The 15,009-nt window shown below is 43.8% G+C and overlaps 1 protein-coding gene across 1 annotated transcript in view; it reads left to right on the forward strand.

The window, feature by feature from the left end:
• Positions 1-15,009, forward strand: part of FAXC (failed axon connections homolog, metaxin like GST domain containing) — a gene marked incomplete at both ends in the record, with an annotated part of 55,470 nt that overhangs the window by 17,078 nt on the left and 23,383 nt on the right. Inside the window, one exon of the mRNA XM_080938764.1 lies at positions 8,562-8,785. Within this exon, the coding sequence (XP_080794890.1) occupies positions 8,562-8,785 (224 nt within the window). The remainder of the gene's footprint in view (positions 1-8,561; positions 8,786-15,009) is intronic.

The following is a 15,009-nucleotide window of genomic DNA, read 5'->3' on the forward strand; positions in this document are numbered from 1 at the left end:
AGATCTCTGAGTTTGAAGCAAATATGGTCTACAGATTGAGTTCCAGGACAGATGGGGTTACACAGAGAAACCCCGTCTCAAAAAACAAAAACAGTAAAAAAGAAAGTGAGTGAGACACCAGAGGAAGACATGAAAGGATAAGTAGAGGAATCTAACCATTCCTCTATGATTAGACATTTTTGTGATTGTGTCACCTTTCCTTAGACAGTATTCTGCCCTGATTTCTGAATTCCTAGTTCACAGTCCCCAGGTTTGAAGCAACACACAGTGGGGTTGACCAGTTTTTCTGATCTGCTCTGTTGGTAACAGGCTTCTGTGGGGTTGACCAGTTGTTCTGATCTGCTCTGTTAGTAACAGGCTGCTGTGGGGTTGACCAATTGTTATGATCTGCTCTGGTGGTAACAGGCTTTTGTGGGGTTGACCAGTTGTTCTGATCTGCTCTGGTGGTAACAGGCTGCTGTAGTGCCATTTGAGTTGATCATATTTGCTTAGTCTTGTTTTGCAAACCTATATGTTTTGTTGGTTTTTCCCTCTTCCACTACTGTAGCACATCTACCCCTTCACTATATTCCTAGAGTTGACAGGAAGCTTCTCCTGAATAGTTGCTGACTTTACTTTGTCTCAGATACTTAATTAGAAATCCTTAGTCCCGCTTTATTGGTGTTGCTCTTTCTTGGTCAGATGCTGATCCAGGAGCTTTTGCTGACCACTTCTCCCACAGAGGCCATCTCCTTGTGAGACCCCCTGTGGAATTCTTCCTCCCAGGCTCCCTGCTTCATCCGCCTGCCCCCTTTCTAAGTAGAAAACTGGATGTTTCTTTATCCCCGAGATTACAAGTGACCCTCTATTTTTCTCTTCCTATGTTTGTTTCATGTATTCTGCCTGCGGCTGACCAACACTCCACATCCTCTCCCCACCTCACTATAGAGATGAAGGAGGACTAACCAAGGAAATGCCTTGTTGGGGAATGTAGAGCAGTTAGCGTGCAAGAGAGCAGACTCAGTGTTTGCAGGGGCCTGGTCCTTTTCATAAAGGCTGCTGGGCATGTCAGGCCTCTGCTCCGTCACAGTGGACACTAAGATGTTTGACTGTCTGACTCACTTGGCTTCTGGGAACGACTGTGGAAAGGATCCCATCTCATTCATTTGCCAGGTTTCAGACCCTCTCTGCAGCGTCAGAGGGAAATGAAGAGTGTGTCCTGTGTCCCCTGGCCCTCAAACCACCTTTGATCATGTTTACTGTACCTCCCTTGAGAGATGGGGTGCTTGTCAAAAGGATGTGGAGGGCTAAATGTCAGCTTTCTAGAAAGCTGCAGAACTAATGTTTTCACTCATATTTTGGCTTTAACTCTTGCATTTTTATAGTAGCTCAGAAATGATACATACAAACACACACACATATATACACATTTATATAAAGTGTAAATATTTGGATTCATCAGGATATACAATTCTCATATGTCAAGCCTTTTGGTCAGGGGTCTACATCATTTTAATAACTTTACCTCCTGGTAGAAGTTCACAGGCAATGCTTTTCTGCCCTTGTCTTCACTAATAGGGAGGTAGGGTAAGCTGTGGATGTGCATGAGAGGGGGCAGGGAGAGATCGTAAACTTCCAAGAGCTTACTGTACTTGGGGGTACATAGCCTCTTTAAAGACTAGTGTTGTGTCTCTAACCCACTTTCTATTAGAAAACAAATGGGAGGCATTTTGAGATACAATACATTTCATCTCTAGTGCCACAAGTTAAACAATCCCTTGTCCCATTTTTTTTTTGCCCTCTGTCAGAGACTACCCCACACCCACTGGGGAATTTATATCCCCACTCTTACAAGGAAATGTCCAAGGCAGTGACATTCTCCTAGCCTTCTGCTCTTCCAGTGCCAGAGAGAGAACAGAAGCTGGCTCCAGCACGGGAACTGAACTCAGTGTGTGGTAGTTGTCTATGAGATTCTCTTACATGTTAATAGCATCGAGTCCCATTTCTAAGTGTACTTACACAGGAAGGAGAGGAAGGTCTGTCAACTCTCAGTGTTTAACCCACTTACCTGATGGTCTGGGGATTTTTCAGGGACATTTTATTTTGTCCTGAAACCTTAAACTGTTTGGGTACAGTTTTCTGCAAGGCAGAGGTGATGGGAAGATGGCATTACCATGTAACATGACATAATTTTGAAGCTTTGTTTTATGTCCACTCAGATAAGCACACTCAGCTATAAAGTGGCTTTTCTTGCATTTGAAATCTATATAATTATATCCCACTTGCATTATAAGAGCTATTATTGAAGATGAAATAAGCCTGTTCTTTTCCCTTATCTTCTTTGTTTTGTATGGAGTGCTTAAGTTAGATCCAATGCTTGGAAACTGGATTTCTCAGACAGAGAATCAGATTACCAAAATGAAATTGATTTTCTAACAATATTGTTTCTTCAGTGATGCGTACTGCCCTCCTATGGCCATCAGTGAAAATCTTTAGAGTCAGATTTGAACCCTCAACATTTCCTACACAAATCTGCTTCTGGGTTGCCCATAATTTAGATGTTTAAGCTTCATTTTTGTGTGTATGTGTGTGCTGGTATTTGAACTTGGGGACCTTGTGTGTTCTAGAAAAGCACACCAGCACAGAAAACCCATCTCCAACCTAACCTTGGCTTTTGATGTAATTTTAGTTTCAGAGTGAGATGGAAACACTCCTTAGATTGGCTCTCAAGATTCATGAAAGCTTGCACATGATGGTGGATTACAAAGCGACAGAACCATCCCACCTTTTCCCTTCTTTATCCAGTCTTAGCTGTAGAGGGAGTTCCTGTTTGGAAGGTTTGTGAGATTTGATGATAGTTGAAAGAGTACACTATTAGTTCATACCCCTTTGCAGGAGAATGTAAATAAAAGACCGCAAGGGTATAGCCTCATGTAGAGAATGGTGGTGTTTGAGATAGGGTCTCACTGTGTAATCTTGACTAGCTAAGGACTCATAGAGACCTTACCCAGCTCTGCCTTCTGAGTGCTGGAGCTAAAAGGTGAGCCACCAGGCTTGTCAGTGAAAGGCGTTCTTCTGACTTGGAAGGCCCTTCTCTGAGACTCAACAGTTTGTAACTTTCTGTATATTTTTATTCATTTATACTTTGGACCTGACTTCACATTAGGTTATGGTGAAAAATAACATTTCATCAAAACATCAGCAACAGGGGACTGGAGCTAGATAGCTCAGAGGTTGAGTGCCCAACTAAGCAGGCAGGCATAAGGTATTGGGTTTGATTCAGTACTAAAACCAACCAAGCCAACCCAAACCAAACCAAACCAAACCAAACCAAACCAAACCAAACCAAACCAATCCAAACCAAACCAAACCAATCCAAACCAAAACCAGCTGTCTCTACTTGAGACAGGATCCTGTTCTATAGTCCTGTGAGTTATGTAAACTCACCATTCTTCTGCCTGTCTCCTGGGTGCTGGAATTATAGGCATGGGCCATGATGCTTGGTCTTTTGCCATTTTCTAGGTTTCCTTTAGAAGTGTTAGCACAGGCTTTAAATCTTTAAGTCTTTGGCCCGATTTATGAAGGAGAGATTAAGCACATTAGTCGTGATAAGAAAACGAATATTGGAACTTTCTGAAATAGATTGCCACATGATAAATCACTTTAATTGCTTATCCTAGTCTATCTTTCCAGTTTCCTGCTGACTACACTTAATAATTCATGACTCCTTGTGCATTGGGCTTCTTCCCAGTGAAGATAAAGGGGCCATGAACTGCTAAAGAGATGAGTGGCAGCCGCTTCCTCTTCCTCCATGGATCCTTCTCTGTATTTTCCTAAGTACACGCTATCCCTTAGAAACACCACACAGCCAGCACTGACCCAGAATAAAGCTGTTTTTCATTCAAACAAGTCACTCTTAGCAAATGACATGAATGCCAACCAGTGTACAGATACCATGCCCCTACCTTTAAGTGCCTCTCAGGCTCCAGAGCCTTTATGAGAAATCTTCCCTTAAGCCTTAATGACTGTCATTGTTGGGGAAGAGTTTGAGGAGCCAAGGGAAGGCAGTAAGCACCTACAGGAGAGATGAAGGCAAGAATCCCAGAGGAAGTGGTGGCGTGATAGAGCCATGTGACACCTGGAGGGACAGGAGGGACAGGTGAAGGAGTTAGTTTTAGGGCCAGTTAGGATGCTCAGGTAGACAGCATTGTAAGTGTGTGGAACCAAGAAATAGATGGTTGGGGAATGTCTTAGTCCTTTCAGGCTTCTGTAACGGAAGAGCAATCTGGGCAGTTATAAGTTTATATCTCACTAGACAAGGAGACTAGTAAGCTCAAGGCCAAGTTTTTAGCAGATTAGGTGTTTAATGAAGTCCTGTTTTCTGGTCCACAGATAACCAGCTTCTTACAGTACAGTCACATAATAGAAAGGATACAGGAACTCTGTGGGGCCATTTTTATAAGGGCAGTAGTCTTACTCTTGAGGGCTCTGTCCTAATGACTTAAGTATTCTGAAGGCCTTGCTTCCTAATACCACCTGGTTTCAATACAAGAAATTTGGGAACATGAATGTTCAGTCTGTAATTGGGAGGGGAGGGTCATGCCTTTCTGCACAGCTAACATACAGTTTCTAGGAGGCCATACTGAGAGATGGAGACTGGGAAGGGTCAAAATATGGTGAGGGCCCTGGGGTTTCTGACATTGCAATATGATGTGATCTACAACTATATTGGGCTGCATCTGTAGCCGTCCTGGGATACACATGGCCTGTGAGCACAGGTTAGGCACACCTGGGTGGGAGTCATGAAGAAAATCTCCTGGGATTCCTGAATGGACCCTTTGGGGTTCTGGCCTGTGAGGTGAAGTAAGCAAAAAATGAATTCAATATCCAAAATGTAGTTTGCATTTCCTGAAGTTCTCCCATTTAGGACTCATGGGTCTCAGGATGGAGGTCTGGGTTAGGTATAGACTTGGGAGTTGCTTTGAACTCCTGGGTATGAATGAGATCACCTCATGACTGTAGATTTAGTAGGTAGGAGGCTAGAAGAAAAATAGATAAAATTCTTTTAGAACATGGGAAAGGTGGGAAGGAAGACAGCCATTGTAAGCTAAGGGAAAGTTCCGAGAGAGGCTAATAGCGTTCATGAGCGCTAAGTTCAGTGAAGAAGGCATGGAGCAAGTCGCTGACCCTTGGCTTGAATGAGAGTTGTTTGGGTGGAGCGATGGGTGGAACCTCTCACTGCTTCTGGAATCTTGACTGAGAGGTGTATCCTTGGCAGTAATGACATGGAAAATATCATGTCCCCTGCCTGTCATAGCTGAGGTAAGAATATATCATCCACACCTTTGTTTTCTTTGGACACTTGACACTGGATTTGATCCCCAAAGAGCCTTGTGGTCCTAATTTGGCAGTGGTTTGTAACATTGGGAACAGTAGAGAAGTAAAGAAATCAGACACAGAGCAGGGGCTTAGGAGATATTATTCAGTCACTAAAGTGCTTGCAAGGCCTTGTAGGTATGAGGGCCTGAGTTTGATTTGCACATGTGCTGAGTGTTGGGGCGAGAGATTGCTTAGCAGTTAAGAGTGCTTGCTGGTCTTCCAGAGGACTGAGTTCTGTCCCTAACATGCAAGGCAGAGCATGGAGTATCCTCCCCACCTCAAAAAACAAGAAGGCCAAGTGCAGTGTTGGGAAGGTTGGGGCAGGCCTGGCTCAGGGGCTCACTGACCGGCCAGCATAGCTGCACTTGGCAAGTTCGAGGTCAGCAGCGACCATGCCTGACAAAAGGTTGTGGGCAGGACCTGAGGAGCCTCTAGCTTCCACACTCACATGCATGTGCCCATGTGTTCTTATAACACACGCACTTGTATACATACTGAACATGTGCATGGACATTTGTGTAGACACAGATGCATGTACACACACACACACACACACACACACACACACACACAGCAGGAAGGGGAAGAGAGAAAGAAGAGTTAAAAGACTGCTCATAGCTATAGAGTTTGGAATGAGCGCTGTTCCCCTGTGCCCCGGATTCACGATGCCACTGCAGGGTGGGACTTTGCACCGTTCACTTTCTGCCTGTCCTTGTTGAGCTGTGTGGCTGGCGTGGCCGCCTGTCCTACAGCCTGCTGCTCTACTTTCTGCACATCTCCACACACAGAGTTCCTGCTCTGGGGAGGCCACATTCCTTCTATCTTAGATAAGGAGGTGTCTCTTCTCTTCGTAGCCCCACTTTCTTGCCTCTGAACAATAATTTTTCTAACATTGTCTTCATTCTAGAAATTTCCCCTCACATCTTTATAGATCGCTAACATGCCCCTGCTCACCAGTTTGATCTCCATGTAAGGTTTAAACTTGCCTCTTGACTTTTCTGCTTTCTGAACATCTTCTGTCTTTGGAGCCTTCGCGAGCATCTGGTTCACCTACCTTTCATTCCTCAAACCCATTCCGCCCTGTGTGGTCCAGCACTGATTAGTGAAATCCACTCTAATGCTTAGTCTGGGAGAAAACAACCACTTTTTCTGAATGTCCACTGGCTACTGGACTCTTCTGCCTCAGAATTTCTTCGTGTGGCGCCTGTCTGTCACGGTCTATAGCATATCCTTTCTTGTCTGTGTCACTCACCCTGTCTTCCTGCCAGCATTGCCACAGGTCGTTATGAGACTTTCCAGCACTCAGCCTTTACTTGTGGAATTAAAATGACTCAGCCTGGCTTCAGGGCCTCCTGTGATCGGCTCCACGGGGCTTGTTCATTTCAGGTCTTAGAAGCTTCCTCTCATACACCCTTCCTCTCGTACACCCTAGAGCCCAGCTCATACTCCTGGAGTTCTCGCAGGTCCAGGCAGCCAGTGTCTTCAGGCAGGTTCCTCTTGTCCACCCTGCAGTATGCGCAGGATCTAACTGGGTGACCCAACACGTCTTCTTGTGTGAACTTGCCAGCTTCGAGTCACACATGCCTCATTTTTGTGCATTAGGTACTTCTGGTGTGCGATTATTACTTATTTATGCCCAGTTTAGGATTAATTCCACCCCCCCAAGACTGTTGGCTTTCCCGATGATTGAAGTTTATGTAACCTCCTTTGTTGTGAATTTAAATAATGTGCAATTAGAATCACATTGCTCATTATTCTAGTGGAATATGAAAGTGACTAGTAGGTTATTGCTGGTATAAAAACAGGGCTTGCAGAGAGTATGTAGCATTGACATTTACACAGGATTCAGTGCAAGGGATGTGAGAGAGTTTACATCAAAAGACCCACCACGCACACTGCCCACACCCGGTCAAATATTGCTGTGAGGTACTTTTCCTATTCTCAGCAAAGCTTATTTCTGCATTTTGCAATAGTTTGGGAGACTTATGAAAAAGACACACACACAGAAGGCTCTACAAGAATTGCAGGTCTTCTTTTTAGAAGATAACAGGGAAGAGTTAAATATGGCTGTAGTGTGGAGAGTGCATTGAAATTAGGGCTTTTTAGTAAAAATTCAAGAATGATTAGAAACTGTATTTCTTTCTTTCTTTCTTTCTTTCTTCCTTCCTTCCTTCCTTCCTTCCTTCCTTCCTTTCTTTATTTTTTGTGGAGAGGACCTCAATCGAGCATAACTATATAAAATGCTAAAAATTTCATGGATTTTTTTTTAATGGAGCTAGAGATAGGGCCTGGCACATGCTGGCAAATCTTACGCCACTGAGATGCACCCCAGCTTTTGTTTTCTGTTTTTTTCCTGGTATGTAAAATAACATTTCTTTGTAGCTACAATATACTATCCTGTGTGTTTTTAACAATATTATTTTTTACCTTTTGACTTTTAAGAGGTCATTACTACATATCAGCCTACATCAGGGGATAATGATCAATGTATTTTTTTATTATAAAGGAGAATTAAAATATTTCATGTGTATATTCTTCTCAGAGGGAAACCCTGTACTGTATATATCAAATAACATGGTTAGCTATAAAAATGCTTTTGAGATGGTGCAGGTTTCTCGAACCAAGTAAGGAAAAGTGAAGGCGTGGCAGCCAATAGGATGCTTACTGTCTGCATGTGTTGTATGGGAACACTGGATGGGTGAGATTGTCACAAGCGCCACCCAGTGGGAGAGTGACCCCGCAGTTCCTTGGGTGAATACTTAAGATCCTTGGAAATAGCCTGAGGGGGAGAGTTGATTTTCTGGAGAGCAAATAATTTACATATTTACAGCATATCACTTACGACCTATAGACACATAGGCAGGAACGTCCTTAAACTCCAGAAGGGGATGCTGCTCTCCTCCCATTGGCTGCAGGCACTGCTGTGCATCCCATAGCACTTGCCAGCCTCCTGAGAGAAAGAAAGAGCAGAGGGGTCTGAGAGCAGGTGACCGGGAAGATATGGTTGAACACCATTGCTTCTCCGAAGCTTGTAATTCTACAGATTGGCTAGAGCTGTTGTGACAATCCCTGCCACTCAGGTTAAACCCCGCCATTGTTTGGTTCCCGCAGAAAGCACTAAATTCTGAACAATGCGTTTGAAAGTGACTGCAGAGCTACACGTCTCTGACGCACGGCAGTAACTTCTTTCCACACAATTCCAGGACCTTAGCTTATTGCCAGTGGGTGGACAATCTCAATGAGACCCGGAAGATGCTGTCACTTAGTGGCGGTGGTCCCTTCAGTAACCTGCTCAGGTGGGTCGTGTGCCACATAACAAAAGGAATTGTGAAGCGGGAGATGCACGGCCACGGCATTGGCCGCTTCTCGGAGGAAGAGATTTACATGCTGATGGAGAAGGACATGCGGTCTTTAGCGGGGCTTTTGGGTAATGTACCACACCTTCTATATTTTCTGTGCTTACGGTTGCATGACTAGTAGAGTGCTGCTGGTTTATGAATTTAACTTGCTTAGGGTTTTTGCTCCCACATGTAGGTTGCATTTCCACCATTTAACCAAGGCCCCTAATCTCCCAGAGTGATCTCCGGTGTTAGTTTTTAGTGTAGCCTCGGAGACCCACGTGCGAGCGTGTGGAGGACATTTTGGCTTTGGGACTTGGCTGCGGGGCATTCTAATGTCTGTGCTGTGAGGATAGGTGATTTTGAGGAAGGAACCTCCTCTATCTATACTCAGGTCTTGTAAGCACAACCTCACGTAAAGTTACACAGACTTGGTGACCACCCAGCTTCTGGCCCGTTTTGCAGGTGCGCATGCGCATGTGTTGGCCCGCATCATCTTATGCTGTTCACTCTGGTGTGTATCCTTAGTTTTCTTCTTCCTAGCGTGCTTCATCCAAGATTTTGCATTTATTGGACATCGTGGGCTAAATTGTGTCTGGGGAGCTCCTTAGAGAGGCAAAGAGCCTTAAAGGCCCATGAGCTGCGGCCGGGGACTTACTCAGCTCACCAGCTGGCTGCAGATAACCTGGGCTGCTTGTAATTCTATACTGGGCGAACTTGACCCTTGGCTGTGACAAGTCACAAAGAGACTGTCCAAAGCAGCAGCATAGATGTGAGCCTCCGCCCTCTAATATGGGACTGTTTAACGGACTCAGTGGGACTTCTGGTTTTATTTTCAGAGCTTGGTTTTGTTCACCAGTCCTCCCTTTGTGGCAATGATGTCCAGATCTGTCACCGTTCCCATTACAGAGCATGCTAGATTTCTTGCCTCCGTGAGGAACTAAGGTGTGGGATTTGTTTTGTTGAAATCGACCTGGTGCACTGGAAGTGGAGGCTCCATGGACAGCACCCCTCTTGCAGTGTGATCTACACTAACCACTCAATTGGTCCACATTCCAGAATCTCCAGACCTGGTGGAGTCCTCCCTCCCTTCAACACCATTGGTGCCTTGCTCTGGGAATCATGGTTTTGATCTCAACCAGCGCTTAGTGGGCTCCTTCTTCCTTAACAGTGGCTGTGTCTGTTTATGACCTATTCCTCCTCTCCAGTTTATGCTGTTGGAAGCCTCCACAGATGAGGAGTTGAGTTCCAGAGTAAATGTTATGACCAAGATTATGCCAGTAAATGCCTTTTGAACAACCGAACAGCATTGATTTCTTAACCGGAGGAGCACTGGTGAATATCACTCCGGCTGTTGGTGATTCTTGTTTGGAGAAGTTTAGAGAGCGGGGTGATGGCCACTGAGACTTTCTCTGAGCACTCAGTGACTAGACAAATGCTTTGTTCCCAGTGCATCACTGATGGGTAGGCCGGAAGCCTTGTAAGCACGGGCGTTTGCCTTTACTCACGGCTCATTTGCTATGGTTTCAGACATCAGTGGTTGACTGTGGTCTGAATGGGAAGTCCCACTTAGTATTTGTAAGTTTTAAAATGAGTCCTAGGATCTGCTCTGTCTAGCCCAGGACATAGATGCTTCTCTCTGTCCACTGATCTCACTGCCATCTAGTGGCAACAGATACACTGTTGTGAGGAGTGACAATGCTTGCATTGAAGTAAGCTTTATCTCAGTCACAGAATTTGCATGAAACATAACTTCATTAGGAATATTATTTCCTAGGAAAACCTTTTTTTGAAAGGTTTTGAAACAAAAGCCTTTCCCCCCCTGACTTTTAAACTTGTCAATTATAGAAGTTTGGGAAGGTTCAGTAAAGCACAGAGAAGGAAAGCAAGTCAAAACAATTTTACAACATATTGATAACCAACCTACTATTTGATACTAACCATTTGATGCCTAGCCTTTGAATATTTTATACATAATTTTGAATCATGTACACACACACACACACACACACACACACACACACACATTCTTTTTTTCCCCTACCATTAAGTATTCTTATTCTGTACCATGTGATTGTATGCCTGTATCATAGTTGATGTCAGGAAAACTTATCAGACAAACTCACTTTGTCTACTGTTTGTTCTGTTAATTCTGAGTCTACAGACACATCACACAAAAAACCCAGAGGATAAGACAGTGTAAGAATAAGATTTGTATAGCTGTGTCTAGTGTTAACAAAGAGATCCTCAGCTGGGGCCATTAGGTATGCAATTAGAGTAAGTAGAGACCACGGGATCCAGAAAGAATCAGACAACACTGCGCATCTGATAATGGAGGAAACGGAAGTACACAGATGGAGCCATACCATTAATGGAGGAAACAGCACACACGACAGAGCCACAGCGTTAATGCAGGAAACAGAAGTACACAGATGTAGCCACAGCGTTAATGCAGGAAACGGAAGTACACAGATGTAGCCACAGCATTAATGTAGGAAACGGAAGTACACAGATGTAGCCACAGCGTTAATGCAGGAAACAGAAGTACACAGATGTAGCCACAGCGTTAATGGAGGAAACGGAAGTACACAGATGTAGCCACAGCGTTAATGCAGGAAACAGAAGTACACAGATGTAGCCACAGCGTTAATGGAGGAAACGGAAGTACACAGATGTAGCCACAGCGTTAATGCAGGAAACGGAAGTACACAGATGTAGCCACAGCATTAATGTAGGAAACGGAAGTACACAGATGTAGCCACAGCGTTAATGCAGGAAACAGAAGTACACAGATGTAGCCACAGCGTTAATGGAGGAAACGGAAGTACACAGATGTAGCCACAGCGTTAATGCAGGAAACGGAAGTACACAGATGGAGCCACAGCGTTAGGCAGAAGTGAGACAGGATCAAACCCAGAACATTAGGCTTAAATATTATTTTCTAACTGCTGAGTGCCTGCATGGCTTGGGTTCCTGAACCCAGATCTGGATGGTGAGGGGATAAGAAAAGATCAGACACACTTGTGCAGGGAAGCTGGGACCCGGTGCTCTGGGTCGTCTGATGGAGAAGCTGCGGCACCTGAGGCTCAGTGGGTTTTGTATACGGGGTTGAATAAGGAGGCAGGTTTATGGCATGCAGCTGTGTCAAGGGCACAGGTTTAGGTAACCACGGTGGGAGCAGTCTCTGTGGGACAGCTTCAGACTTAAATATGAGGTGAGAGGACAAAGCTACGGTAGACATTTTCTGCATAGCCCATCAACTTCCATACTCGAACGAGGAGGGAAGGGTTTGCCATTCTCATGAGGTGCTGACGTCTTTGACATTGCTCCCTACTACCCAACTGGGACCCCAGATTTCCTCATGGATTGTACTTGAAGTGACCATTATTTCAGGGTGGCATCTCCAGAGCATTTTCTGAAGTAGACAGAGCTTAGACTATCGAATTAAGGAGTGGTCTCTTAAGTGATGTTTAAAGAATATTTTATTTGCTTGCTCCTAGAAGTGGACTACTGGGCAATTTTTGGTTGCCTGAACAGGTAGCTCTGTGGTAGAACACTTGTCCAATGTAGGACTCCAAGGACTCAAAACAAAACAAAACAAATGCAGATATATTTGTAAACTGAGGTTGTACCATCCATTGGTAGGCATCCTTTAAGAGCCAGCTGATACATTTGACTTATAAATGGGAGTGAAAAAATCTGATTTCCAGAAAGCATCACTTGCTTAATAAAAAATTTATTGTGCATTTTTTAGTGTGAAGTATTTCTTTTGAGTCCAAAAATAGCTCAGGGTTTCTATGGTCTTCTGTCCTTATTGATGTCAGGTTGGCACATTTGTAAGAACTCCATCTATTGATTATTTTAATAAGCATTTGTGATCTTGATTATTTAGTGAAGGGTAAGTTGTGCAAAGTAGTGTGTTCTGTCTGAGGCAGCTTCCTAGACCCTTCCTAAGCACATGTAATTACAATGTGGTGCAGTTTTATAGAATGTTTACATGGCATTGCTGGATAAAAGGAATCATAACTTCTGTTTTTCAAATAAAAAAAGGCATTTGGCTGGTCACTTAGTTTATAATTAAGTTATACACACATATATATATATACACACACATATATATATGATTAAAATATTCTCAAAGAACAACATGGAAAAGCATTTGTGATGAGAAATAGAAACATCTCTAGCTCATGTGATTCTCAGACCTTTCCATCACAAAACAAGACTTCATTTTGGTGTTTTAAAAAGCAGATGTTATAATGTGGACCAAAGCTAAGTGTTATTTTGAAGTGTGGAGGTGGTCACTTTGTGTGTGGTATGTGTGTGTGTGTGTGTGTGTGTGTGTGTGTGTTATCTTGGGGGCCTAACAGTTGGGTTGAAATGATCTGCAGTTTCTTTTCTAGAATTCCTTCTGGCTTCTAAGGTTCACGGTGGAGTTTTAGGCTGGTAGCTTTGGTAGGTGGATTTGGGGACCATCCATTTTACCACAGTGTGTATCTCTATAATGAAGCAGTATAGACTAGTCCCTTAGAGTGCGTCTTTGCTTTTAACTGGACACCTCTAGGTCCTGTGTGATGACGCTGCCATTATCTCATGTGACAGCAGATGAGTAACTGATCAAGTTTGTTTGTGAGATGGAATCATATATCAGAAAAATGATGAAATGCAGTTTCAGGTATGGGAACCAGTACTTCATAGATGGAGGTTAATAGTGACTGCATACAGTTAGACAGCCAACGACAACTTTAGGATTTGTGGATCTAGGAATTAATTCTGAGCAAACATATTAAGCTGATGAATCTCTTTGTCTTTTCTTGTTAGGGTCTCAAACTCACCATGTAGCAAAGTCTGGCCTTGAACTCCTGATTCTCTTGTCTCTGAGTTCTGAATGTTGAAATAACTGGTACGTGCCATCATGAATGGCTTAAGTTATGGATACATTTTTAGGGTGGGGACAGAAAGAGGAGCAGGCTCTAATGCCCCATTCAGACCCATTTCCACTAGGAACACGGTAGGGTAATGTATTCGTAAACACGAGAATCCAAACTTTGACCAATGAGACACGCATTGAGTAGCATGCTGAGATCTTTGTGAAGGGCTAGAGAGACAGTGATGGACAAGTTTAGCATAGTTTTAGCTCCGGGTTACCAGGACTGCCATAAGAAAGAAGTAGTTTTGGTAAACAAATATAAAATCACAAATCTATGAGGGGTTCCTTCATGAGTACAGGATGCAAAGAGGGTAGTTCTCAGGCGAATAATTGTGGACATGTCATAGCCGTTCCAGACTTCTTTGGTGGATGGCATTTGAAGTGAATGCTGAAACATAAGCCAGAGTTAGGGAAGCATGTGTGTGTGTGGGGAGGGGGGAGGAGGGCAGGGCTAAGACAGTGAATTGAGTAGCCTGGGATAAGAAAGGAACATTATTTGGAAAGATCTACAAATCAGATGTAGCTGGGAGCTCTCAAAGACTAAAAAAAGTGGCCCGTGTGGTTAGACATTTTACAAGAACAGAGGGGTGTTAGTTGGCAGAGGTAGTCAGTGGCTGAGAATGTTTAGGTTTTATATGTCATGTAATTATTTTTTTGTGCTTCTTGTCTGAGAGCAAAGGAGACCATGAGAAATTGGGAACTGTTGGGATGACTCAGCAGATAAAGGGCTCTGTTCCTGAGCCTGATGAGTTGAGGTTGATCTCTAGGATTCACATGGTGGAAAGAGAAAACCAACTCCTAAAGGATTCTCTGGCCTTTCTACACATGTGTGGTGACATATGTACCCATACACATTGAAACACACACACACACACACACACACACACACACACACACAGAGAGAGAGAGAGAGAGAGAGAGAGAGAGAGAGAGAGAGAGAGAGAGAAACAGACAGAGAAAAATCGGTAAAAAACAAAATAGAAATGTTTCATACCCTGTTTTATGTTTAGTGTGATGATGGAGAGTATGCATGTGTGTGCATGTGAGTGTGTGTGAATGTATGTGTGTGTGAGAGAGGGGAGGGGGAGGAGAGAGAGACAGACACACACACACACACACAGAGAGAGAGAGAGAGAGAGAGAGAGAGAGAGAGAGGAGAGAGAGGAGGGTTGTTACAGACAGGGGTAGATTAGGCTTGAGTTTAGAGACAGAAGTAGGAAAGATAGTCATTTGTGGAGGTGAGCATTGGAGAAAGGGGAGTAGTGGATTTTAGGTGTGGATATACTCTGAGACAGATACAAGTGGAGATGAAGTATGTGGGGGAGGGATCTTCTTGTTAGTGGATAAAAGGCAAATGAGTTTATCAAGTTATACTAAAGCAGT

The sequence above is a fragment of the Micromys minutus genome, assembly GCF_963924665.1.
Source record: "Micromys minutus genome assembly, chromosome: 26".
Taxonomy (NCBI): domain Eukaryota; kingdom Metazoa; phylum Chordata; class Mammalia; order Rodentia; family Muridae; genus Micromys; species Micromys minutus.